The sequence below is a fragment of the Podarcis gaigeae genome (genome assembly GCF_964106915.1).
Source record: "Podarcis gaigeae genome assembly, chromosome: 14".
Taxonomy (NCBI): domain Eukaryota; kingdom Metazoa; phylum Chordata; class Lepidosauria; order Squamata; family Lacertidae; genus Podarcis; species Podarcis gaigeae.
The window spans coordinates 30,480,034-30,503,271 of record NC_139690.1 but is presented as its reverse complement, the minus strand read 5'-3'; the positions used below and the strand labels follow the sequence as shown (position 1 = coordinate 30,503,271).

General features: G+C 46.2%; 1 protein-coding gene across 6 annotated transcripts in view; it reads left to right on the top strand.

Annotated features, from left to right (window-relative positions):
* TRAF7 (TNF receptor associated factor 7) overlaps window positions 1-23,238 on the top strand; it is a 33,973-nt gene extending 10,735 nt beyond the window's left edge. For 4 of the 6 annotated variants that reach the window (XM_083712072.1, XM_083712075.1, XM_083712074.1 and 1 more), the window contains 20 exons: window positions 63-180; window positions 388-445; window positions 1,812-1,903; window positions 7,098-7,214; window positions 8,249-8,341; window positions 9,215-9,248; window positions 11,275-11,458; window positions 12,518-12,652; window positions 13,489-13,706; window positions 14,453-14,526; window positions 15,124-15,172; window positions 15,842-15,969; window positions 17,473-17,555; window positions 18,222-18,261; window positions 18,407-18,523; window positions 19,386-19,508; window positions 19,636-19,755; window positions 19,986-20,117; window positions 21,157-21,276; window positions 22,538-23,238. In XM_083712072.1, the coding sequence (XP_083568198.1) occupies window positions 100-180; window positions 388-445; window positions 1,812-1,903; window positions 7,098-7,214; window positions 8,249-8,341; window positions 9,215-9,248; window positions 11,275-11,458; window positions 12,518-12,652; window positions 13,489-13,706; window positions 14,453-14,526; window positions 15,124-15,172; window positions 15,842-15,969; window positions 17,473-17,555; window positions 18,222-18,261; window positions 18,407-18,523; window positions 19,386-19,508; window positions 19,636-19,755; window positions 19,986-20,117; window positions 21,157-21,276; window positions 22,538-22,552 (2,013 nt within the window). In that variant the 5' untranslated portion in view covers window positions 63-99 and the 3' untranslated portion in view covers window positions 22,553-23,238. Of the gene's footprint in view, window positions 1-62; window positions 181-387; window positions 446-1,811; window positions 1,904-5,564; window positions 6,061-7,097; window positions 7,215-8,248; window positions 8,342-9,214; window positions 9,249-11,274; window positions 11,459-12,517; window positions 12,653-13,488; window positions 13,707-14,452; window positions 14,527-15,123; window positions 15,173-15,841; window positions 15,970-17,472; window positions 17,556-18,221; window positions 18,262-18,406; window positions 18,524-19,385; window positions 19,509-19,635; window positions 19,756-19,985; window positions 20,118-21,156; window positions 21,277-22,537 lie in introns of those variants that run through there. The other 2 variants (XM_083712077.1, XM_083712076.1) reach the window with 2 other exon arrangements.

The following is a 23,238-nucleotide window of genomic DNA, read 5'->3' as shown; positions in this document are numbered from 1 at the left end:
GAGATAGATTATAAATAAAGTATATTGTCCTTTAACAATGTTCTTTATTTTTATGTTACCAGAGGCAGCGTTTAGAACATTCAAATGTGGGGTTAGATTATGAGCGCCAGTAAGAACACCCGCTACAATCGTTTCCCCAGTGGTACAACAAACTGTGCTGCTTCAGAAAACACTAACGGGGTAAGAGAGAATGCAAGATTATTTTGGGGGTGGGCCTTTAGAGTCCTGGCTTTTGTTAGCTTACTCTCTGAATTTCTCAGAAAAATGGGCTATGCTTGTCTTGACAGTCTGTGGTCGTATCCAGTCACCCCTCCTTTTACTAACCCTGTTTAACTGGTGCTTTCAGTCTACAGATTATGTGATGATGTGTTTCCTCTCTTTTTCCAGACCAGAATGGAGACAACTTTTGGGCCTGCTTTTTCTGCAGTGACTACCATCACTAAAGGTCAGTGTTGAGCAATCTCTAGTTATTATCACACTGCATTGAAGGGTTATAATTTTGCTTCTGTGCATTGAACAATGAAACCCCGCAGCATCTTATGTCACATCCACAACATGTATTTATAAACATGACTTTCCCCAAAGGTGCTGGGAATGGTAGTTCTGGGAGGGGTGAACTACAGTTCCCAGGATTCTTTGTAGGGGAGCCATGTGTTTGAAATGTATGGTGTGAAAGTGTTTCACTGGATCACAGTGGACAAGGTCCTCTCTCACATGTCCACATAATGTTCAACCCCACAGGTGAGTTATGGAGGAGAGGTGCTCCCCGCCTGATGGGAGAATATACTGGGAGAGGCACCCTCTCCCAACAACCAACACCAAGAGCCATTTAGGGCTTTAAACATTAGCACTGACACCTTGAAATCAGACCAGTGCAGTTCTTTTAGGGCTGGTGTTACATGATCCACTGTACAATGTTCCTGACAGCAGTCTAGCCTCTGCATTCTTCAGTAGCTGTGGTTTCCATGCTGTTTTCAATGGTAATACTATGTAGAACACACTGCAATAGTCTGTCGTACTTTGTGGAGTTGATGGAAGCAGCCAGATTTATTTATCGCCAATGAATTGCAGTAGGCAAACACCACAACAGTGTGTGCCCGCTGGTGTAGGAAGGGGTGTGTGGTGGGTGCGGACCGCCCCTGGTGTCATAACTGAGGGGGGTGACCGTGGGGCCTGGCCTGCAGTGTGCCCGAGCCACACATCTCTCCTGGGGAGTGACGCAGTAACTCGGGCATCTGCAGGCTCCATTCTGCCCGAAACAGCAACATGGGGCTTGCGGACTCCATGGAGGTTCCATGCAGCATGCTCTGCCCTGGCTTGCCCCGCCCCATGGGCGGCTTGCCCTGCCCCCGGGTGCAGAGGATTTGTTCTGCCCCGGGTGCCCAAGCAGCTACCTACGCCGCTGTAGCAAGCTAAAGAAACCTTTCATAGGCGGAGCCAATTGAGAGCACCAGTTGGGAGTGTTTAATAAATACACATACCATGTGTGGCTGTAATGCCAACAGCCGCTAAGAGTAGGAACACTCATCTTCCACTGTTTTTTGAGTTTGCAGGGTTAAAAGCCTATGGAGGGGAATTGGAAGCTCTTGTTCCTTTTTGTTCTCTTTTTCTTTTATGTGTGTGGTTGTTCTCCCCCCCCCCCCCCGAGCTGCTTCATTGGGAAATTGATCTATGGATAGATTATAGAGCAGCCTTTGCCAATCCAGCTGGGGTGGAAGGCAGCAGGTTGGCAAAGGCTCTTCTAGAGACATCTGATCTGGTGTATAGAAGTTGCAGAATTTCTCAGATGCCTGTCCTGGTTCTTCTTTTAGCGGACGGGAGTAGTACGTTCAAACAGCATCGCCGGACACCCTCCTCTTCCAGCACTCTCACCTATTCCCCTCGCGACGAGGACGATGGCATGGTATGTTCTTTGGCATGAAGGGTCTTTCAGCTGGGAGAGGAATGGGGTTAGTGCTGTGGGAGGTGGCTTTGCCAAGCTGCTATCATGGGCCCTGCAGTTCCCATACTTATGTTTTCAAGTCCCAGTTTCTTGTTGCCTGCTTTTGCTCCCTTCACATCAACACCACTAAGAAGGTGCTCCTCTGCACATCAATTCTATGCTGTGTGAAATGGAATGTAGGTACATAAGCCCAACACTGTGATCCATTGGATTGTGCCACCCACAGACCTCCTAACTGTGTTCATGTCTGTCTGCTTCCATGGACCTTGAGCAGGAGGCTTCCATGGTAGGGAATGAATTTGCAGCTGTCAGGGTCCAGACCTCGCCTGTGCTGTTATGGTTTCTTACCTGCAGTTTTCCAACAAATACATGTCTGCTGACTGGCTTCGGACTATGGTCTCAGCCTAGCCTACTTCACAGGGCTGCTGGAAGAAGAAATGAGAGTATTTGGCTTCAGCCATACATCAGTTGTGTAGTACAGAGCAATATGTTAAGTATTCTCATGTGTGTACACACAGAGAGTGCACACTTAGGCTTGCCCGGTCACAATGCTGCAGTAACAGTAGAAACTATAAGCCCCGCACCCCCCCCTCCAAATCAAGCTGTAGGCCTAGCATCCCTCCAGATTGGATTGCAGAAACATGAAGCTGCCCTTTGTCTGGAAATGTCAATTGGTGTGAAAAGCTGCTGTTGTCTGGGGTGTGGTGGTTTGAATACTTTACCTTAGTGTTCCATCAGCACTGGTTATCTCTTCATTTCTGGGCCAAGTTTAAGGTGTTGCTTCTTGCCATTGTGCTGACAGCTGGCTTTTCTTCTTCTGTTGTGCCCTTTTCTGCTGCTTCTACCCCAAACCCTCATCTATATGGATATTTGCTTTACAGATTTGTGTAGCTGTTTCCATTATTATTTTGATGTAGACAGGATTTTATCATGACCTAATCTGAAAGGGACGTGGGTGGCGCTGTGGGTTAAACCACAGAGCCTAGGACTTGCCAATCAGAAGGTCGGCGGTTCGAATCCCCGCAACGGGGTGAGCTCCTATTGCTCAGTCCCTGCTCCTGCCAACCTAGCAGTTCGAAAGCACGTCAAAGTGCAAGTAGATAAATAGGTACCGCTCTGGTGGGAAGGTAAACGGCGTTTCCGTATGCTGCTCTGGTTCACCAGAAGCGGCTTAGTCATGCTGGCCACATGACCTGGAAGCTGTACGCCGGCTCCCTTGGCCAATAAAGCGAGATGAGCGCCGCAACACGAGTCGGTCACGACTGAACCTAATGGTCAGGGGTCCCCTTTACCTTTTAATCTGATTTTGGGCATTGTATGTCACTCTGGTTTCTGTTGAAGAAGCATGGGGTTTGAAATCCTTTACATTAAACAATAATTCCCATCAGTGCTCATATTGAACCACTGTATCATAGAGGCACTGTGGGCCGAGCATCCGTGCTTCAAATCTTTCATCAGCCCAGCAACATCACTTTGCAATCATCAGCCAAGTGCTGTGACTGTCTCAGTTTCCATCTGCAATAACTATTGTGATGGCTACTAGCCTGCTATACTTATTTTAAGGCATTTATATACCACCTTTCATAATATTTGTCCCAAGGCTATTTATGCTGCACTTAAAAAAACACACCAAACACAACAATATACTATGCACTGGCTGAATTAAAATCAATAAACAAGTAACACACTTAAATAGCCATTAAAACCATAGAGAGAGAAGCAGAGCTTAAAATACAGCTTCTTTCCAATGTTAAAAGTACAAACCATTGAAAACATCTTCCCCAACAGCCTAAAAGTTAACATGGTGTATCTTAGGTGGGTCCCCATGAGTAAGTGAGTTCCATAATCAGGGTGCCCTGTATGAGAAAGTCCACCCCTTTGTGGCCACCCACTTGACCTCGTGAGAAGGCTCTCATGGAAAGATCGCGAGGTTTGGGCAGGGTTAGTATGGGAAGAGGTAGCCCTTTTATGCTACCTGGTAGTATGAATTTCAGTGTATAAATCTGTTTCATTTTATTTAAATTACAGTATATTTCACATCCATCAATCAGGGTGGTTTTATGGTCAAATATTAACATATATAATAACAACTAATAAAAATAAACTAATAGCAATTTTCTTAAAGCAGCATAAAAGTAATAGATGGATCAACAAAAGCTAAATGCCCAGGAAAATGACAACGTCTTGGCTGCATGATGTAAAGAAACTGGAGAAGGTGTCTGGGGAGAGTGTTACAAAGCCAAGGCATCACCCCTGAAAAGGCCCTTTCTCTTGCAGCCACCCACCATACTTCAGATCAGCCTTCCCTGGCCAGCCGCCCTCCAGATGTTTTAGATTTTAACTCCCATCAGCCCCAGCCAGCATGACCAGTGGTCAGGAATGATGGAAGCAGTACCCAAAACATCTGGGAGTGCTAGGCTGGGAAAGGCTTCAGACAGCAGGCGAACCCAGAGACTGGCCTCTGGGGATGGTCTCCTAAATACAGGCAGGCACATAACCAGAGACAGGCAAGTCTTTTGGTACCCTGGTCTCAAGCCATGGAGGGATTGAAAGATCAAGGCTATCACTTTGAATTGGGCCTAACAATGGAACAGGAGCCCGGAGCACTTTCCAAAGCGTGGGCAGCATTTTCTCCAAAGGCCTCCTGAAAAATATTTGTTTCACCAGGCACTTTGGGAGAATCTAAATCAATTCAGTGTTGGTCAAGTGTTCTGTATTTTATGGTTGTTGTTTTTTTATGTGATGGTGACTTATACGTATGTGTGTAAATAAAAATAGAGTAATGGGGAAAAAATTATTATTGTAATAACCTGCAGCTTTATAAGAGTATATATTTAAAGTAGATGAATAAGTGAGCAAATTAAGTTAATTTGGATATGCAGAAGATATTAAAAAATAAATTTAAGGAACTGCAGAAAGAGGGGGAAGGAAGTCAGGTTTTGAAATGTTAAAATGATTGTAAAATTAGTGAAATCTATAAACCTGAAAAGCATAAACATTTTTTTAAAAAGAGTAATGACTGGTTCCAGTTAGCAGAGTTTAGCCATTTTTCTGAACTGCATATTCCCAATCTTCAGTAGAATAACCTGAAGTTTACCAGAGCATTACTGCTAAGTAATAAGTGTTTGTTGATGAAACAGTCATAAGAGCTGTGCCCTGACTTGTGATATCTGTCTTATTCATGGGCTGGATTTCCTTTCGAGGTTTGTATAATACAACCTGCTGGTTGCCTAGTCTGAGAAGTATTAGGGAAGGTTTCTTACCTGGTGACAGAATGTCTGTTTGCATGCAGAAGGTCCCAGGTTCAATTTCCATCATTTCTAGGTAGGGCTGGGAATTTCCCCCCTGCCTGAAACTCTGGAGAACTGCTGCCAGTCTGTGTAAACAACACTAGGTTAGCAAGACCACAATGGTTTGGTTTCTGGGGAAGACCCATGGCTCAGCACTAGAACACCTGCTTTGCATGCAGAAGGTGGTAGGATCAATCCCCGATGGCATCTCTAGATAGGGCTGGGAAAGACTGCCAATCAGTGTAGGCAACACTGACTAGATGGACCAGTTGATTCAACTCGCTATAAAGCAGCTTCCTGTGTTTATTCTATTTGGATTTTCTGTAGTCACACTTGGCTCCTTGGCTTTTAACCATTGCCATTTAACTGCCAAATCAGTTCAAATGACAGTGTCTTCTGAACCCCCAAAGCAACCCACCCAGCCCCCCTACTCAAGAGATCCTCTCTGGTGCTGCTTTGAGGAATGCTGTGTTAGAAATCTGAGGGGCGTGTGGTTCCACTGGCAGAACATCCCTTCCTGAGCCAGTCCCAGAAAACTTGCAGCCAGGACGAGGCTGGCGATTGGTGGGCTTTCTGCCCAGCTGGCTCTCCCGCCAAACAGGAAAGCCACAAAGCAGAACCCGGACTGAATTGAATAGGAGGAAGTCTCCAACCATCTACGCAAAGAAATTTGGCAGAAGTGAAAGAGGCAGCGTAACAACAAGTGCTCTTAGGAACAGCAGCACCCATGAGAGAAGCATGTTACCCTTTGGGTAAAGGATCCTAGCCGGGAACTGGCGCTTCTGGAAGGAAGCCCAGCCAAGCACCCAGAAGTTCCATGCCAGGAAGGTGAGCCGATATGCAGAAACATCAAATATTGAGACAGAAGTAGGCACTTTCCAGGAGCTGTTTCACACTTGTCTGAGGTTTATCTAGCTTGAGTTTGCAGTTTAACATTTCTTTTGAAAGAAGCAGGTTTTCTGCAAGTCATTTAGCTTGCGTAAAATGAAAATGAGATGACTTACAGAGGGCAGGAGTGTGTATATGTATTTTCAGGTGAGGTATTAAAAGAAACAGCTCTGCAGACTAAATAAAATCTGTTCTGTCTCCTCCTGCCTTTGCCTCATTGCTGAGGCCCAAATTAACCCAGATATCACTAAATTTTAAGAAGCTGCAGGGTTTTTATTGTTGCTCCTAAAATGTGAACAACTTGTAGTTGTTACAAAAATGGTGCTGTAGGGTTCCTTCTGTTCACTTAGAGCATTAATTGGCATTCTGCAGACTATCTTTTACTACCAGAATCAGAGGAACCACCCATTGAAATGGAAGCTCAGTTTCAGTTCAGCACAAGATATGTGGATTTTGCAGAAAAGCCACAAAAATTCAGCTTCCTGCAAATCTCAGTTTTGGAGTAGAGATGAGACCTTTGAAAAAGGCAGTTGCCAAGCCCTTTATGATTGCTTGAAAATCTGCGGCAATACCTGGTGAAATCTGAGGAGGCAGAAAATATTTGCAGTGTCTAGAAGATGCTGACCCTCCCTGTGAACGATGGAAGCAGAATAAATTTGCTGCATAGTAAAAAATGCAGAATAGAATGCAAAAACAAGAGAGATGCAGGCTTGCTTAATTTCTATAACTTAAAAAGGTTGCAGAATCCAGCTTTGATTGGCATAGAATGTTGATATGAATTTAGTTCAAAGAACACACAGCCCTCGCTTACGTGTGTAAGCAAGAGTTTTCTGGGATCTCCCACAGTGCCCAAACCCCAGACCAACTGCTAAGCATGGCAGAGCCCTGCTCTGTGTTTTGTCACATGTGACTCTAAATTGCTGTCCCCTCTCTCTCTCTCTCTCTCTCTCTCTCTCTCTCTCTCTCTCTCTCTGCAGCCACCAATCAGCACTCCACGCCGGTCTGACTCTGCCATCTCAATCCGCTCGTTGCATTCAGAGTCCAACATGTCCCTGCGTTCAACTTTCTCTCTCCATGAGGAAGAGGAAGAGCCAGTAGGTATTTGGGGGTTGTTGGCGGCGGTGGTGGTGGTGAGAGTTTTCCATAAAAAGATGCAGAGGAAAGAGCCCAAGGGCTTTTATAAACTGCCAAATAGAGGAAAGGCGTGTAATGTGGCAGCCATGACCCAAGTAATTGGTGGCCAAGGAAGATAAATAGCAATGCCGTGTACATTTATCAGGTGATTGGTAACTGAAGCAAGGTTGGTTAGCCTGCTTCCAGCTCAACCTATGAAATGCAAATCTCTACCACAGCCTTGCTGAAGGAAGAGTTTTCCTAAGATCCAGACTTTGGACCTGTATAGAGTTCAGAACTGTGACCATGCTGTAAAAATTATTCACACACAAAAATGCACAAACCAGATCCGGGACCTTTGTAATATCTTAATTGCATTTTAACCCGTTTATCTCTTGTTGGCTGTAGTCACAAGCAGCAAAAGGTTTGTTTAGATGTGCAAATGTAAACTTTTAGTCCTATTTTCAGGTTGATTTAAACTAGTGGTTCCCAAAGGGGGTGATACCACCCCATTGGGGGTGGGAGTGCTAATGGGATTAACTAGGGGCACTAAGGGCTGCAGGGAGCGGTGCTAGAAGTATAAATACTGGTATTTGAAAGCTGGTATTACTGGAGCAAGTTAATTTTGTTGAATTATATAAGCTAAATAGTTCTAATGGGATTTTGAATAAATGTGCAATTCATTGTTACAGTTTTGATTTTTATTGTGTTTCTGTCTTCTCTAGTGAGCTGTGCAAACCACTGTTCTGAAAAATGCTTTTAATAGGGTAGAGTAGGGGGCACCGTGGATGGGTTTATGCAATCAAGGGGCTCGTGGCCTGCAAAGGTTTGGGAAGCACTGATTTAAACCCTTTACAAAGCCTGAGCTTGGACTTAGTTTTCTGCTTGGTAATTGTTCTTGGCTCTTGCACTCTGCAAGCTCGCCACTTGTACTACGGAAGGTTGCTGAATCTGAACAAAAAGGGTGAAAGCTTCCCTCGTTTACCTTTGTTTTCTGGTTGTTCTCCCTGCTCAGGAGCCACTGGTGTTTGCTGAGCAGCCCTCAGTGAAGCTCTGCTGCCAGCTGTGTTGCAGTGTGTTTAAAGATCCAGTAATCACAACCTGTGGGGTAAGGACAGGAACCAGGCTGCAGTTTCAGCTGCACAGAAGAAGAATAATTTTTTTAAAGCTACAAATGCTAGGAATCCTTTTCTTCCTCCCCCCACCCCCAACCGATAGATAATGACTTCTCTTAAGAGAACAGATTTATAGCGATGAAGAGGAAGAGGAAAATTGTCACCTTTTTCAGCCTGGAATGTTATTGTCTCACGAATGATGAAAATTATTTTTAAAACACTAGCATGTTGTAGCTTTGTTGCTTTACACATATTTCATGTTATACAATTATGTTGAGTTTTTGCATATTTAGTCTTGCCAGCTTTTTTCTTTCCAATTTATTTGTTTATAAAAAAATATTTGTATTATGCTACAGCATTAAAAAATATCAAAGTGGTTTACACTTTGAAAAGAGATCTTCTGGATCTCTATTGGCAGAAAGTTCCACAGGATTGGGCCACTAAATGACACTATTAAGGCTAAGTTTCTTGGTTGAACCTTTTTAAAACAACAACAACCCTGTGTTGTGTTACACGCAGATAGCAAGTATATAGCTTTTTAAAAAAAAAAAAAGAAAAGAAAAAGAAAGAAAGGTGGCAATTGAGGGATTGGGGATCAAGTGTCTGTTAGCAGAACCTCATTACCTCAAGGAAGATGACTCAGCCATTACCAGCCTTTCTAGCTTCGTGGAATATCCATATTTTGAAAATCCTGCCTGCAATCCTGGAGAGCCATTGCTAGTACGTATAGATAATTCTGGACTAGGCAGACCCAAAGGTCTGACTCAGATCTTAAGGCAACTTCCTGTGCTCCTAAGGACTAGAGGGAGATTTTGCCTGATCTGAAAAAGTGATTCTTAATGGTCATGCACTCTCTTTCTTCACAGCACACATTTTGCAGAAGATGTGCCTTAACCTCTGGTAAGTGCTCAAAGACATTATTTTGCAACATTCTCAGCTGTGTTTCTTCCTCTTTTGCTTTCTTCTGAGAAATGCAACTTGTGCTTGTATGTCTGCAGCTCTCTTCACCCCTCTGAGAATTCTGTGCCTCCCCTAAAACTCAAATGGTCTGGTCCTGCTTTGCTGATAGATTGTCCTGTTAGCTCTCATTGAAAAGTAGCTTCTTGATTTCATCAGAGCCCCAGAGCTGGTGCTGAGCCACTAGGCTCCAGTCAGTCTTATGCTTTTTTTTTAAAAAAAAAGGGTTTATGGAAGAAGAAAACCCCTGTCAAAGATGCTGTAGTAAAGTTAGTAATATTTAGAAAATTATTCTTTGGTCAAGCAAAGAGAGTGAGGCCTTGTGGGAGTTTCATCAGCCACAAGGACCCTGGGAAAGGAGTTGTGTATCTTTAAAACCCCAGACTAGCTGACTCCTCAGCTGAAAGGTTTATTAGAACCAAGGAAGTCTTGATTTAACACCTGTGTTCGAATGTGTGAACATCCCTCCTCCCAGTGATGCTATCTGTCCTTGAATTGCTTGGGAATGTATCGCTGGTTAGTTTCCACGGAAGGGAGGAAGCCTTTGATTAAAAGTTGAATTCTAAATTGGCCCAGCTGTCAAAAGGTAAATTGATTGACCAGCAAGCCGATCATTGGCGCATTCAAAAATAATTTGAGTCTTATGATTGGCTTGAAAGTTACGACGCAGGTTGCGAATTGGGAATAAAAGATCAGAGGATTATCTGCTCTTTGCTCTTTGCCTTACTCTGCAAACCGCAAAGATGCCAGGCTCTATTGTTCCAGCTTAATAGGCCACTATTAATCTTTTGAGATGGAGATCTTCAATCTTCTTCGACTAGCAGAGTCCTAAAGAACTTCAACTGTCCTATCTTTGTGTTAGAGTTGTGAGTATGTAGACTTAGTCATACTATACCAATTTGTTATTTTCTTATCTGTAATGCTCAAAAGAAGTGCCTGCTATTTTAGCATGTTTCTTATGTTATTTTAAAATAAATCTTTTTAGTATGAAACTGTTTTAGTTGTGTGCCTTTCCGGGGGGAATAGCTAAGTCCTAGCCTTACGCCTGGTTACGCTCTACCGTAGAACTTCAGCCTGCAAGACTGTGGATACAGCTTGTGGAGTAGGGGGACGGCCAAGATAACGGGTCACAGCCTTCTCCCTGGGTTGTGATTTTGGGTCCCCTGGACAAGAGGGAGTGGTGGCAGCTCTACTGAGACCTATTTGTTGTGTTTGATAAAAGTAATACGTCTGCCAACCCTGCCCTGGTGCATCCTTGCCTGGCCGGAGAGCAGAGGCAGGAGAAGGGAGGGGCAAGAGGTTGGAGGCGACCGTTACTACAGATGCATAACCAACCATTATTTGCTGATGCTCTATTGATGTTGTTAATTATATTTTAATGAATATTTATGGGTTGATTTTATTGTATTTTGTTTGTTACTTGATATCCTTAATGAAAGTGTTGGTTATAAAGATTTCAGTAAATCATGGTGGGTGTGCGTGCGCCCTACTGCTGCAGGGCTGGGCAAGTTTCTCCTCCTTAGCAACCATTTCCCCATGTGCAGTGTTGAACCCTTCCTCAATAGGAGCAAATGGCAATCACTCACCCTTGTTTTAAGATGGTTTTGTTTAGCGCCATCAGTGAACGTGGCGCTTGTTGCGGATTAGGGAAAAAGCAGGTCCCTACCCTAGAAGAGGAAAGGGAGAGACCAGAGTCATGTGATAGATATGCACAGATGCAACTGCACAGGCTCAGGCTTTGCTTTGCTTAATGCTTGACCTGCGTCAGTTATATTAATTAAGCATATCTTCGTAACTACTTCTTGTCCAATAATGTGACATCTGGTGAATGCCAGCTTGCTTGTGCAACAGGGTGTCATGTTCTCCATCCCCTCCCGCCCCCCAAGAAAGGTTGATGACACCCAGTGTGGTGTCTTAACTGACCAATCCTTACATGACTTTGTTGGGGCGTCTGTGTCTTTTCCTGCAGAGAAGTGCCCGGTGGACAACGCCAAACTGACTGTGGTGGTCAACAACATTGCTGTTGCTGAGCAAATTGGGGAGCTCTTCATTCACTGCAAGTACGGCTGCCGGCCCGCTGCAAGTGGCAAGCCTCCTGCCTTCGAGGTGGACCCTCACGGGTGCCCCTTCACCATTAAACTGAGTGCCAGAAAGTAAGTCTATGTGGAAACTTTTTCCCAAGGAAAACTTCTGCTTTCTAAATTGTTCCCCAAATGTTAAGGGGGGTTGTAGGGGTTATGCCTTCATTTTTATGGTGGGTGACCATCTGAACACCATCAGTTCTTCTACTGTGAAGTGGGTATTTTGTGGTGTCTACACTACAGCTTCTTAGATCACCGGCTGTAAACCTGACCCCAAAAGGCTGTGGAAGGCTGCTTCATAGCCTGTTATACTAGAGCAGGGGTAGCCAGTGTGGTGCCCTGGAGAAGTTGTATGACAACTCCCATCATCCCTGACCATTAGCCATGGTGGTTGAAACTGGTGGGAGTTGTGGTCCAAAACATCTGCAGGACGCTGCATCCTTTGCCGCTGAACTAGAGGATGAACAGTGTCATGGGAGAGCTTGAAAAGGGCCCATTACCTTGCTGCACTGCTAGGGGGTGCTGTTTCGCAGGCATCTCAGTTGGTAAGGAACAGAGCAACCTTCGTCAACCTGGTGCCTTCCAGATGTTTTGGATTCGGAATGGCCATAGCTCAGTGGTAGTCTGCCTTGCAAGCAGAAGGTCCCAAATTCAATCCCTGGCATCTCCAGGTAGGGTTGGGAGAGCCTACTGCCTGAAATCCTGGAGAGCTGCTGCCAGTCAGTGTAGACAATACTGAGCTAGATGAACCCAATGTTTTGACTCTGTATAAGGCAGCTTCCTATTACAACTCCCATCAGCCCCAGCATTATTTTGCTACACTGTCTGGGACAGCTAAGACAGAGTCAGCATTTGGGGGGTTAGGCTTAGTTTATCCATATTCTCTCTTTCAGATAAACGAAAAGTTACTAAATTTCAGAACCTTCCCTGATCTTTCCAAAAGACAAGCTCCACACACACCGCCATGTTCTAGCCTATCTTTAAAAAGGGCTACATGAGGAAGTTGCCCTGGTGCAGTGGCTGGAACGTGCCCCATATTCCAGCCCCCTTTCACTCATGAGAGTAGCTCAGGGACAGATGATTGTTTTCCTCCTGCTTGTTTGCTAATAATGCACAATCTTCTTCATCCAGGGACCATGAAAGCAGCTGTGATTACAGGCCGGTTCGCTGCCCCAACAACCCCAGCTGCCCTCCACTTCTCAAGATGAACCTGGAAGCACACCTCAAGGAGTGTGAGCACATCAAGTGCCCCCATTCCAAATATGGGTAAGCAGAGGGGCAGAATCCTGAAGATTTAAACAGGGACCTGCTTGGAACACCTTTTATTCTCTTCTTGTTGTTGTGTTGATCTTTTGGGTAAGTGGGAAGGTTGTTTTGTTAAGTATGCTATTTGGATGATCACTTTCCAAGTTTTGAAAGTGGTGGTTTCGATTTTGATTCTTACAAAATTTAATTATATAAGCCACTTTGGGGCTGTTCCTTTGTAAAATGACTCATGAATGACAACAACAATGCTAATGCCAAAGATCAGTCCTCAAGTTCTTCTCCATAATGCATTGCTGAGCCCCCATAATGCTCAGCTCCATCCATCCTTTGCCAGCCTGGTACCCTGCAGATGCCCACAACTCTCATTGGCCCCATCCGAGATGCAGTCCAAAACATCTAGAGGACCACTATGGTGGTGAAGGCCACTATAACTACTCTTTTCCTTTAGGTCAGAGGTCAGGAACCTCGGGCCTAGCGGCTGAATGCAACCCTGGCTAGTAATTGGTACCCCCCCAGGCAGTGCCCATCAGTGCTCTCTCTACACCCTCCTCAAGTGCCTTTGCCTGCCAGGAATGTGTCTTTGAATTGTGTTAATGCCTCTTGCTTGTCTGGATGGAGAGGTGTGTGAGATTCATTGGAGAAACCTCTGACTTTTGCATGGTTGGAATGGAGCCTACATATAAAGGTAGTAAGTAGCCCATTCACTTTTGTTCTGCTCACTTGTTGCCTCTTGCTCTGCTCACCACCAGCATGTGACCTGCCACCTCCCAATGGTTGCTTTCGGCAGGGGAAATGCAGCCCTCAGGTTGAAAGAAGTCCCTCCATCCCTGCTCTAGGTGTACATTCATAGGAAACCAAGACACATACGAGACCCACTTGGAAATGTGCAAGTTTGAGGGCCTGAAGGAGTTCCTCCAGCAAACAGACGATCGCTTCCACGAGATGCAGGTGGCCATGGCACAGAAGGACCAGGAGATTGCTTTTCTGCGCTCCATGCTGGGCAAGCTCTCGGAGAAGATCGACCAGCTGGAGAAGAACCTGGAGCTGAAGTTTGGTAGGTTCCCCGTCTGATGTGGTGGAGGGTGTTGAGAGAAGCTTTGGGAGGGCATGAGCCAAATCTTCAAATGACCAAGAATGCCACTAGGCAGCCCTGAAGATCAGAACTCTCTTTTTAAGAGGATTGTCACCTCAAAAAGGTGTTTGGGACTTTTCAGTTTAGAGAAAAGACAAGTAAGACATGACAGAAGTTTGTAAAATTACGCACGGCATGGAGAAAGTGGATAGAGGAAAGTTTTTCTTTCTCATAACACTAGAATTTGTTGGCATCCAATGAACCCAAATGTTGCATGCTTCAGGATAGAAAAAAAAGTTCTTCACACAGCACATAGTTAAAACTATGGAACTCACTCCTATTGGAGGCAGTGGTGGTTTTAAAAGAGGATTATGTAAATTCATGGAGGAGAAGAGTACCAATGGCTACTAGCCACAATGGCTGTGATCTGGCTCCATGACCAGAGGCATTATGCTTCTCAATGCTAGTTGCTGGAAGCTGCAGGAGGGATGAGTGCTCTTGCGCTCAGGTCCTTCTTGAGGGCTTCCCATAGGTACCTGGTTCAGTATAATAATTATGACCAGTAAGACTTAGAAGGACAGGGATTATGGGGTTGGGGTGGCCTGTACAGTTGGAAATATTAAGCAAAATTTTAATATATGTGTGTGTGCATGCGCATCCACACACCTACACCTAAATTTGCATTTAGAAATTACAAGCTCTTTTCTCCCAATTTTATCACTCTTTAGATGTCCTGGACGAGAACCAGAGCAAGCTGAGTGAGGACCTGATGGAGTTCCGGAGAGACGCTTCCATGCTGAATGTGAGCATTGCTGCTTGTAATGCAGTGTCTGCAAGCTCAGAGTGCCCCTTGGGCATAGAGGCAGAGGAGCCCCATGCAGTTCTGCCTCCTGCCTGGGTCTGAAGAGGGAGGTGGGGAGCTCTGTGGGCTTCCCTCTGCCCCCAAGGCTCTCAGAGTGGCTGTTAAGAGGCAGAGCAAAGTGACATCTCTCCTGCTGATGCAGCTTGAGTCTGCATCTTGGGCGAGCTGAGCTTTGAGCACCTCTGGTGCAGTGAGACAAAACAAGATGCTCTTCCCTTCCCTTCAGGTTGATTGTTAGTTGCACGGGTTTATTTTCTGGCTCCTTTCCCAACTCCAACAACACCCTCCCCTGCTCTGTTTGAGACATAGGATAAAGTTTGGAAGAACCCTGTACCCCTTGGGGGAATGGGAGTCCTAGCAATGACAAATTTTTGGTGGTCCGTAAGGCCAGCTAAAGTTTGTCAACCTCAAATGTATCATCTTGCTATCTTACCATTGGATGGCCTCACCCCTTGAGAGTGATGGCGTCCCAGACATTTCCGCTCTCATGTGATTATGGCTGCTCTGGCCCTAACCTGCCTTAACTTGCTGTTTTAGGATGAGCTGTCCCACATCAATGCCCGGCTGAACATGGGAATCTTGGGCTGTGAGTACCCTGTTCTTTCTTTCCCCAAGCACTGGCAGAATTTCTTTGTTTCTGGATTTTGAGGTTTTTCGTTGGTTGGTTGGTTGGTTGGTTGGTTGGTTGGTTGGTTTGCTCGCGTTATTCCAAACTGTGCAGATACCCTGAGAACCGCCTCCCATTTAATGAGGGCAAGGGTAGGTTGCAAATGTAAGGACATATTAGTAGGTTTAATTGGACCATCTTAGATCGGAGTAAGATTATGCCAGGCTTCCAATTTTACAAAAGTTTTCCAGGGAGGCCTGAAATGGAGCAAAACCTCAGGCTCATGGTGGAGCAGTTTGAACAAACACTGGTTGTCCATATGCAACCATACACTAGCTTTAAAGAACACCAAAGGAAACACAATATATGGTTTCCACTGAAGCAATAGTTGTATGTTAATAGTGCAACAGTCATTGTTATAAGAGGGCTGCTGGGCGTGATAGACCCACCATGGTCTGATCCTGCAGCCCTGTTATGTAGGAATAGCTTCTCAGCACCCCCCCAAAAGCAGTTCAGGGGGTTCTGCCTATAGAAAGCAGTGGCAGCTTCAGGTGTGTAAGTCAGTGCTTCCTAAGAGGACATTGATCCTTGGCAGGGGTCCTGCTCTCATGCTGCTGGTATTGCCTTCTTCTTCCTCTCCTCCTGCAGCATACGACCCCCAGCAGATCTTCAAGTGCAAAGGCACTTTTGTTGGTCACCAGGGCCCTGTCTGGTGCCTGTGTGTCTACTCCATAGGGGACTTGCTCTTCAGCGGCTCTTCAGACAAGACGATTAAGGTAAGAGCTGCTTGTTTCTGAGCCTGCACTGAAGCCACAAGGAACCTCCAGTCGGCAAGGTTGAGGCAGTCTTAGTGGGGTGTTGTTGTTTTTTAAAAAAAGTTTGCATGTTGCTATTCCTCAGGTGGTCATTTGCAACAAGCTGTAGAATTAAGGAACTGAGCACCTCCCTTGTTTATGAGGAGCAGGCAAAAGACTGAAAACTGAAGTAACCATTAACATTACAATGGTACCTCGGTTTAAGAACAGCCCTGTTTATCAACTATTCGGTTTACGAACTCCGCAAAACTAGAAGTAGTCTCCCGGTTTGCAAACTTTACCTCGGTCTAAGAATGGAATCCGAACGGTGGAAGGGCAGCAGCAGCTGGAGGCCTCATTAGGGAAAGCGCGCCTCGGTTTAAGAACGGTTTCAGTTTAAGAATGGTCTTCTGGAATGGATTAAGTTCGTAAACCGAGGTACCTCTGTATAGTAAACAGATGAAAATTATTATGTATTCTGAAAATTATTACTCCTCCTCCAGTCCTCCACAGTGCCAAGCAGACATAAAACACTTGTTTCCATTAAAAGAGCTGAGAAAAAGAGGGGTTGGGGTGGGGAACTAATATTCATTGAATACTACATGACTTTAATCAGCTCCATTTTCTCAATTTCTGCTTCATATTTGTCATAAACTACTAAAAATGGAAGGTTTGCCTGAATTTGAAACAAGCTTCCAAGTGTGGAGTCCTGGCTCTTAGGAGGGGAAAGGATACTGCAGGTCTCTAGTGAGCCATGTCATTTTAACAGGGTACACCAGGGGTCAGCAAACTTTTTCAGCAGGGGGCCGGTGCACTGCCCCTTGGACCTTGGGGGGGGGGTCGGTATATTTTGAAAGAAGAAGAAGAAAGGAACAAATTCCTATGCCCCACAAATAACCCAGAGATGCATTTTAAATAAAAGGACACATTCTACTCATGTAAAAACACTCTGATTCCCAGACCATCCACGGGCCGGATTTAGAAGGCGATTGGACCAGATCTGGCCCCTGGGCCTTAGTTTGCCTACCCATGGGGTACATGTTTAGATCCAAGCAAGGACTTGGAAGGGAGGGTTGGGCACTTCTCAGAGCAGCTATGTGCTCTAATCCTCTCCTTCTGGAATTACTTCTCAGTGGACGTGCACTTGCAAAGCCTTCTGAGTATGAACCAAGGAAGGGCATGACAACAAAACCACCCATTTCTTCTGCCCTGCCCTTGGGCTCCCTGCTCCCTGCCAAATATCTGTCACAAAGAGAACTGCTAGGGATTGCATTTCTCTGTTTCTGGCTCCCTAGGAAAACCTGCCTATTCACTGACTTTCCTGGACTGGCTTATCTTGGCCTGAAAGTCGGGAAAGCAGGTGCTCAGATGACAGGCAACCTGCTTCCTGCCTTCCCAGCTGTGGCATATCGGCTGACTTCCTGCCCTGGTTCCTGGTTGCTCTGGAGCCCAGTCACATGACTCCCCCCTTCTGTTTCCTGTTAGGTGTGGGATACCTGTACCACATACAAGTGCCAAAAAACCTTGGAAGGCCACGATGGGATAGTCCTGGCTCTCTGCATCCAAGGGTGAGTCAGAGCGGCCACTCTTTCTTTTCTGTGCTGCTTGTGTGCTGAATCCAAATAGGAGTCGTTCTCAAACCCAATATTTTCCTGATTGCCAAGAGGTTTTACAAGGACTCTCGTAACATGGCATTTGCTGCTGCTCCAGTTATGCTATTGGGGGGGGGGTGTTCATAAGCTATGCAGGGCAGCTCCAACCCCTGATCTCTGGAAATCCTCATCATCCCCTCTCTCACTTCTGAGGCTTCAGCAGCCACTTTCCTGCATCTTTTCACAGCCATGAGTGCTAGAAAGGTGCTTATTTTTTATTATGAAAGTTAAGCATCTTCTAGAACATAAAATTTCCAGCTGATCATTTGCATTGGGCATTTTATTCTGTGCTCGAGGGGAGTCCTATGCCTCTTAGCGTAGGCTTGCCAGTAACATCATCAAAGTTAGTAGTCCAGAAGATTTTACAGACTTACCTACCCACACTTGCCTTTATCAATCACATCACTAGCGGCCTGTAGATAACCAACAGCTCTCTGTCTCTCTTGAGCAAACCTACCCTGCCTGATTGCTTGGAAGTGGTTGTTGCTCACCACAAGCACCCAAGCCAAACCAGCTGTGTTTTCTCTTCTTCGGACGGTTGTCTTAGCGCTCCCTGAAGGTCTTTGTTTCTCTTTTGCCCAGGAATAAGCTGTACAGTGGCTCTGCTGACTGCACCATCATTGTAAGTATCCAAGTCTGGGAAGGGTCTGGCTCTTGCTTTATTGAGGGTGGAGGGGGAGTCTGTGGAAAAAGCTCTTCCTCTCAGTGCTGTGGAGGGCATGGCCAGGAAGAATTTTACATGCCCTGCCTTTTTGTAATCTTTGCAGGTCTGGGATATTCAAACCTTGCAGAAAGTTAACACTATCCGGGCCCATGACAACCCTGTCTGCACGCTGGTCTCGTCACACAACATGCTTTTCAGTGGCTCCCTAAAAGCCATCAAGGTAAGATTTAGGATTGGGTCCTCCAGCCAAAGAAGGCCCCCAGACCATCCCTTCTTCTTTTTCCTCTCCTGGCTTCCAGGCCACCTTTCCTCAACCCTCATCCTCCACTTCTCAGTTCGGACTTTTTATTTTAAAAAATCTCTCTTCACTGTTGCTGATTCCTCCTCCAGTTACCCCATTCCCTCATCTAGCAGGCTGTACTAATTTCCCTCGCCCCATTCGACTTTACCACTCACAAAACCTGTGCTTAAGCAACAGAGAGATTCCCACTTCTTATGTATTATAATATATTTACAGTCGTACCTTGGATCTCAAACGGCTTAGTTGCCGAACATTTCGGCTCCCAAATGATCGAAAACCAGAAGTGAGTATTCTACTTATTTTGGAACCCTAATGTCTGACAAGGCTTCTGCAGCTTCCAGTTGGCTGTAGGAGCTTTCTGCAGCCAATCAGAAGCCGCGCTTTGGTTTCCAAACATTTTGGAAGTCGGAAGGACTTCCGGAATGGATTCCGTTCAACTTCCAAGGTACCACTGTGTATTCCACACTTCTGCTAAGAGAGATGTACGTGGTTCTCTCCCACCACCCTTTATCCCCACAGAAACCCTGTGAAGTAGGTTAGACTAAGGGATGGTGCCCCCAGGCCATTCTGTGAACTCTCAGTCCCTCTCTTCTTGCTTTCTCTCTCTCTCACACACACACAAGAGAGAGCGCTATTTGCAGTGTAACTTGTGAGATGCTATGCTGTAGCCTGTCCATAGACTGATCTATGGAGATGTGGTGGGCGGGTGGGCAGACGAACAGAGACTAAAAGACAACCTTCTGCTCAAAGGTATGATTCTGCCTGTCCTTCTGGTCTCCAGGTCTGGGACATCGTGGGCACTGAGCTGAAGCTGAAGAAGGAGTTGACGGGCCTTAACCACTGGGTCCGTGCGCTGGTGGCATCCCAGAATCACCTCTACAGTGGCTCCTACCAAACGATCAAGGTATGTGCACTCCCAGATTCCTCACCCACCCATTCCATCCCCCCCCAATATGTGCATCATTGTCTGCTGCCATTTTTATTTTCAACCCAAGCACATCAATCTTCCCTCCCATCTTTTTCTGCCCTAGATCTGGGACATTCGGAACTTGGAGTGTGTACATGTCCTGCAGACGTCAGGTGGGAGCGTCTACTCTATCGCTGTCACCAACCACCACATTGTCTGCGGCACCTATGAGAATCTCATTCACGTAAGTGTGGCGGAGGCTTGGAGTCAGGGGTGCAAAGGTGCTGGGGTTTTGCATTCTACACAGGTGGGGGGTGGGACCCCCCACCCACCCACACTGTGGTCTCATCCATCCCTTTGTGGTGCTTGGCAAGCCAACACTGGCAGAACGAAAGCTCTGGCAGCGGGAGAGCTTTGCTGTGTCCATGCAGGTTTGGAAGGTAATCCTAGGTCCTCGCTTCCTCCCGATTCCAGGTGTGGGACATTGAGTCCAAAGAGCAGGTGCGTACCCTGACGGGACACGTGGGCACCGTGTATGCCCTGGCGGTCATCTCCACACCAGACCAAACCAAAGTCTTCAGCGCTTCCTATGACCGGTCATTGCGGGTAAGTGAGGCGCTGCTAGATGGGGCAGAGGGATATATCGCTTTGGGGAGGAAACAGAGGCTGGCTATTATTATTATTATTATTATTGGTAACATTTGAATAGTGAGGGGAGTGGGTTAATCAGGTTAAACCAGCATTTTTCAAAATTCAGGGGTGGAAGAGTGGGAGAGGCAGTATGGCTATTGGTGTCCAAGCAGTGTCTCCATGGTATGATTGGCAATAGGGAAATCCCAGCCCTTTCACCAGGGTCACAACAGAGAGATAACTCCTTCTCACAGCACATAGGTAAACCATGGCACTTGTTCCCAGAGGAGGCAGTGATGGCCACAAACCTAGATGGCTTGAAAAGAGGGGTAGACAAATTCATGGAGTATAAGGCTCTTAGCCAGGATGGCTATGCTCTGCCTCCACAATCGGAGGCAGCAATGCTTCTGAATAGGGGAGAGGGCTCTTTTGCTTGAATCCTGCTTGTGGGTTTACCACAGGTATCTGGTTAGCCACTGCAAGAACAGGATGCTGGGCTAGATGGGCCACAGGTCTGATACAGCAGGCTCTTCTTATGTCCGTACACTGCAAATGTGCTTGCAGAGTACAGTAGTCTGTTTTGGTTCTCATTGCCTGAATTTAAGTGTGCATCAAAAATCCAGAGGGCCTTCTCAGTAGTGGCACCCGCCCTATGGAACGCCCTCCCACCAGATGTCAAAGAGAAAAATAACTACCAAACTTTTAGAAGACATCTGAAAGCAGCCCTGTTTAGGGAAGCTTTTAATGTTTAATAGGTTATTGTATTTTAGTGTTTTGTTGGAAGCCGCCCAGAGTGGCTGGTGAATCCCAGCCAAATGGGCGGGATATAAATAAATAATAATCACAATAATAACAATAATTATTATTATTATTATTATTATTATTATTATTATTATTATTATTATTATTTATTATTATTATAGGAGGGATTGGGTTGGGACAGAGCCTGATGGTGCTAGCTTGGAGCATTTTTGAAGCACTTCATTCTTGATAATAGCTTGTGTTCTTTGCCCAGGTATGGAGCATGGATAACATGATCTGCACTCAGACTTTGCTACGCCACCAGGGCAGCGTCACAGCACTGGCTGTCTCTCGGGGTCGCCTGTTTTCTGGTGCTGTTGACAGCACGGTTAAGGTAGGTCGCCAATGTGTTCAGGGGTGTGCGCAGCGTTGAGCAGGAGGGAACAGCATCACGCCCCATTAGGCAAGCAGGTTGTTGAGCAAGTTTAGCTGTCGGAGCACTGCTACTCCCTGAACCCACCAGCGCCTTCACACCAGAGTTCCTTATACTGCAGATATGCATGTGGCAGAAAAGGTGGTGTGGGTCCATGAATGTGAGCCAGTGGCCTGTTGCAGAGCACCTTCCTTCTAGCATAGGCAAATGTAGAAAGTTATTGGCCAGAGTGAGAGGGCTTTTTCTGTTTATCTGATTGAGCAGGGGAAAAACTTGGATCAAGGTATTCCGGGTGCCTATCCGTTTGCTGTGGTTTGCAGGGTAAAGAGCTTGCTGCAGCAACAGTGTACTGCTGAATCCTGTCTCCTTGGAGCTCTGATAGTCTAGCACAGCCTGTCTGTGCTGGCCTGTGGCTGAGAGGAGTTATGCCCTAAAACATCTGGAAGAGACTAGATTAGAAGAGGCTGGTCTAGCATGCCTCTTCCCCATGCCCCATGAGTTGGGGTAGACTGCCTGGACCACCCAATCCCCAAGCAGTTTGTGCTCTTTTGCTCATTACTCAGCACTAGCCCAACCGGATCATCTGATTTGTTATTTGCTTAGTTAGGTTGTATCTCTGATTATTAAGGGTGTGTGTGTGTGAATTGTGCTAAGGGCCCAAGTCCTGGCTGTCCCTTTCCCTCTGTAACCTCGTAGGGCCCTCACTCCAAGCTCTTACCCATATGATGTGTACCTTTAAGGCAGCCTTTGTCAACCTGGTGCCCCCCAGATGCTTGGGACTACAACTCCCATCATCGCTGTGCTTACTGGGGCTCACGAGAGTTGTAGCCCAAAACATCTGGAGGCCCCTAGGTTGGGGGAAGACATTTAAGGGCAAGATTTCTGCAGCAGATTTCTCTTGAGTTGGCAACTTCATGGAAGCAGCACATTCCCAGAGCAGCCTTCCATGAGTTGTTGCAGAGTCCCGGAATGGTTTATTCTCATAAGCTGGTGATTGATCAACCTTCTGCCTACTTGGCAGTGCAAAAACTCTTGCAGTTGTCATGCATATGTCGAGGCAGATGTGGCTGGTGTGCAGAGATGAGATGGATGGGTCACAAGTTGTGTGGACCTCACTGGTAGATCTTCTGGTTTGAACCCTTGTGGGGTCTCTCACCTTGTGGGGCAAGTATTGTCTGGCCCTCTCTTGTGCAGGCCCTACTGACTTTCCTTCCTGCCGCAGGTTTGGACATGCTAGTGGGTGCCACTGCCTGCTTGTGGACGGCAGACTACCAAATAATCCTCCGGCTCACACATGTCGTCCTGCTTCCTTGCACTCCGACGCCCCTCCCACTGTGCACTCCAGCCGTGAGTGAGCTTCACAGCCCACGTACCTCAGCACTGCCACCCCTGACGCAGCAGGCCCTGTCCCAAGCAGGGCTGTTTGGAGATAAAGCTCGCAAGACCACATCACAGAGGCACCGTTTCTGATGGAACAAGTAGGGCACTGCAGCCTCAAGACAGCAGCGTTTGGCTGAAGTGGGATTAGATCCAGGTGTGAGCACCCACAATGCACCTTTGCCAATAGCAGTGCCAGAGCCAAGGATTGGGGGTGACGGGGAGAAGACCCCACTCTCTTCTGGCATTTAAATGTATCTGCTAAGCTCTTTCATTTGTGCCCACCGCCAATGATAAAGACCAGTTTTCCCCTCATGTAACCAGGTACGATTTTTATGTCTCAAAGGTTCCCATCCCTCACATCAGGTACCGCAAGGCCATCCATTCACAGCATCATGTCATAACGGCACCAAGCCCCCAATGGTTTAAAACAAAAACAGGGAGAGCCCACTGTTGTGTTTTTACTGACATTTTCTACTGTTTTTAAGATTGTGATATAGATTTGGATTATTTCTTCCTTGACAATAAAAATGGACCATTGTTTTA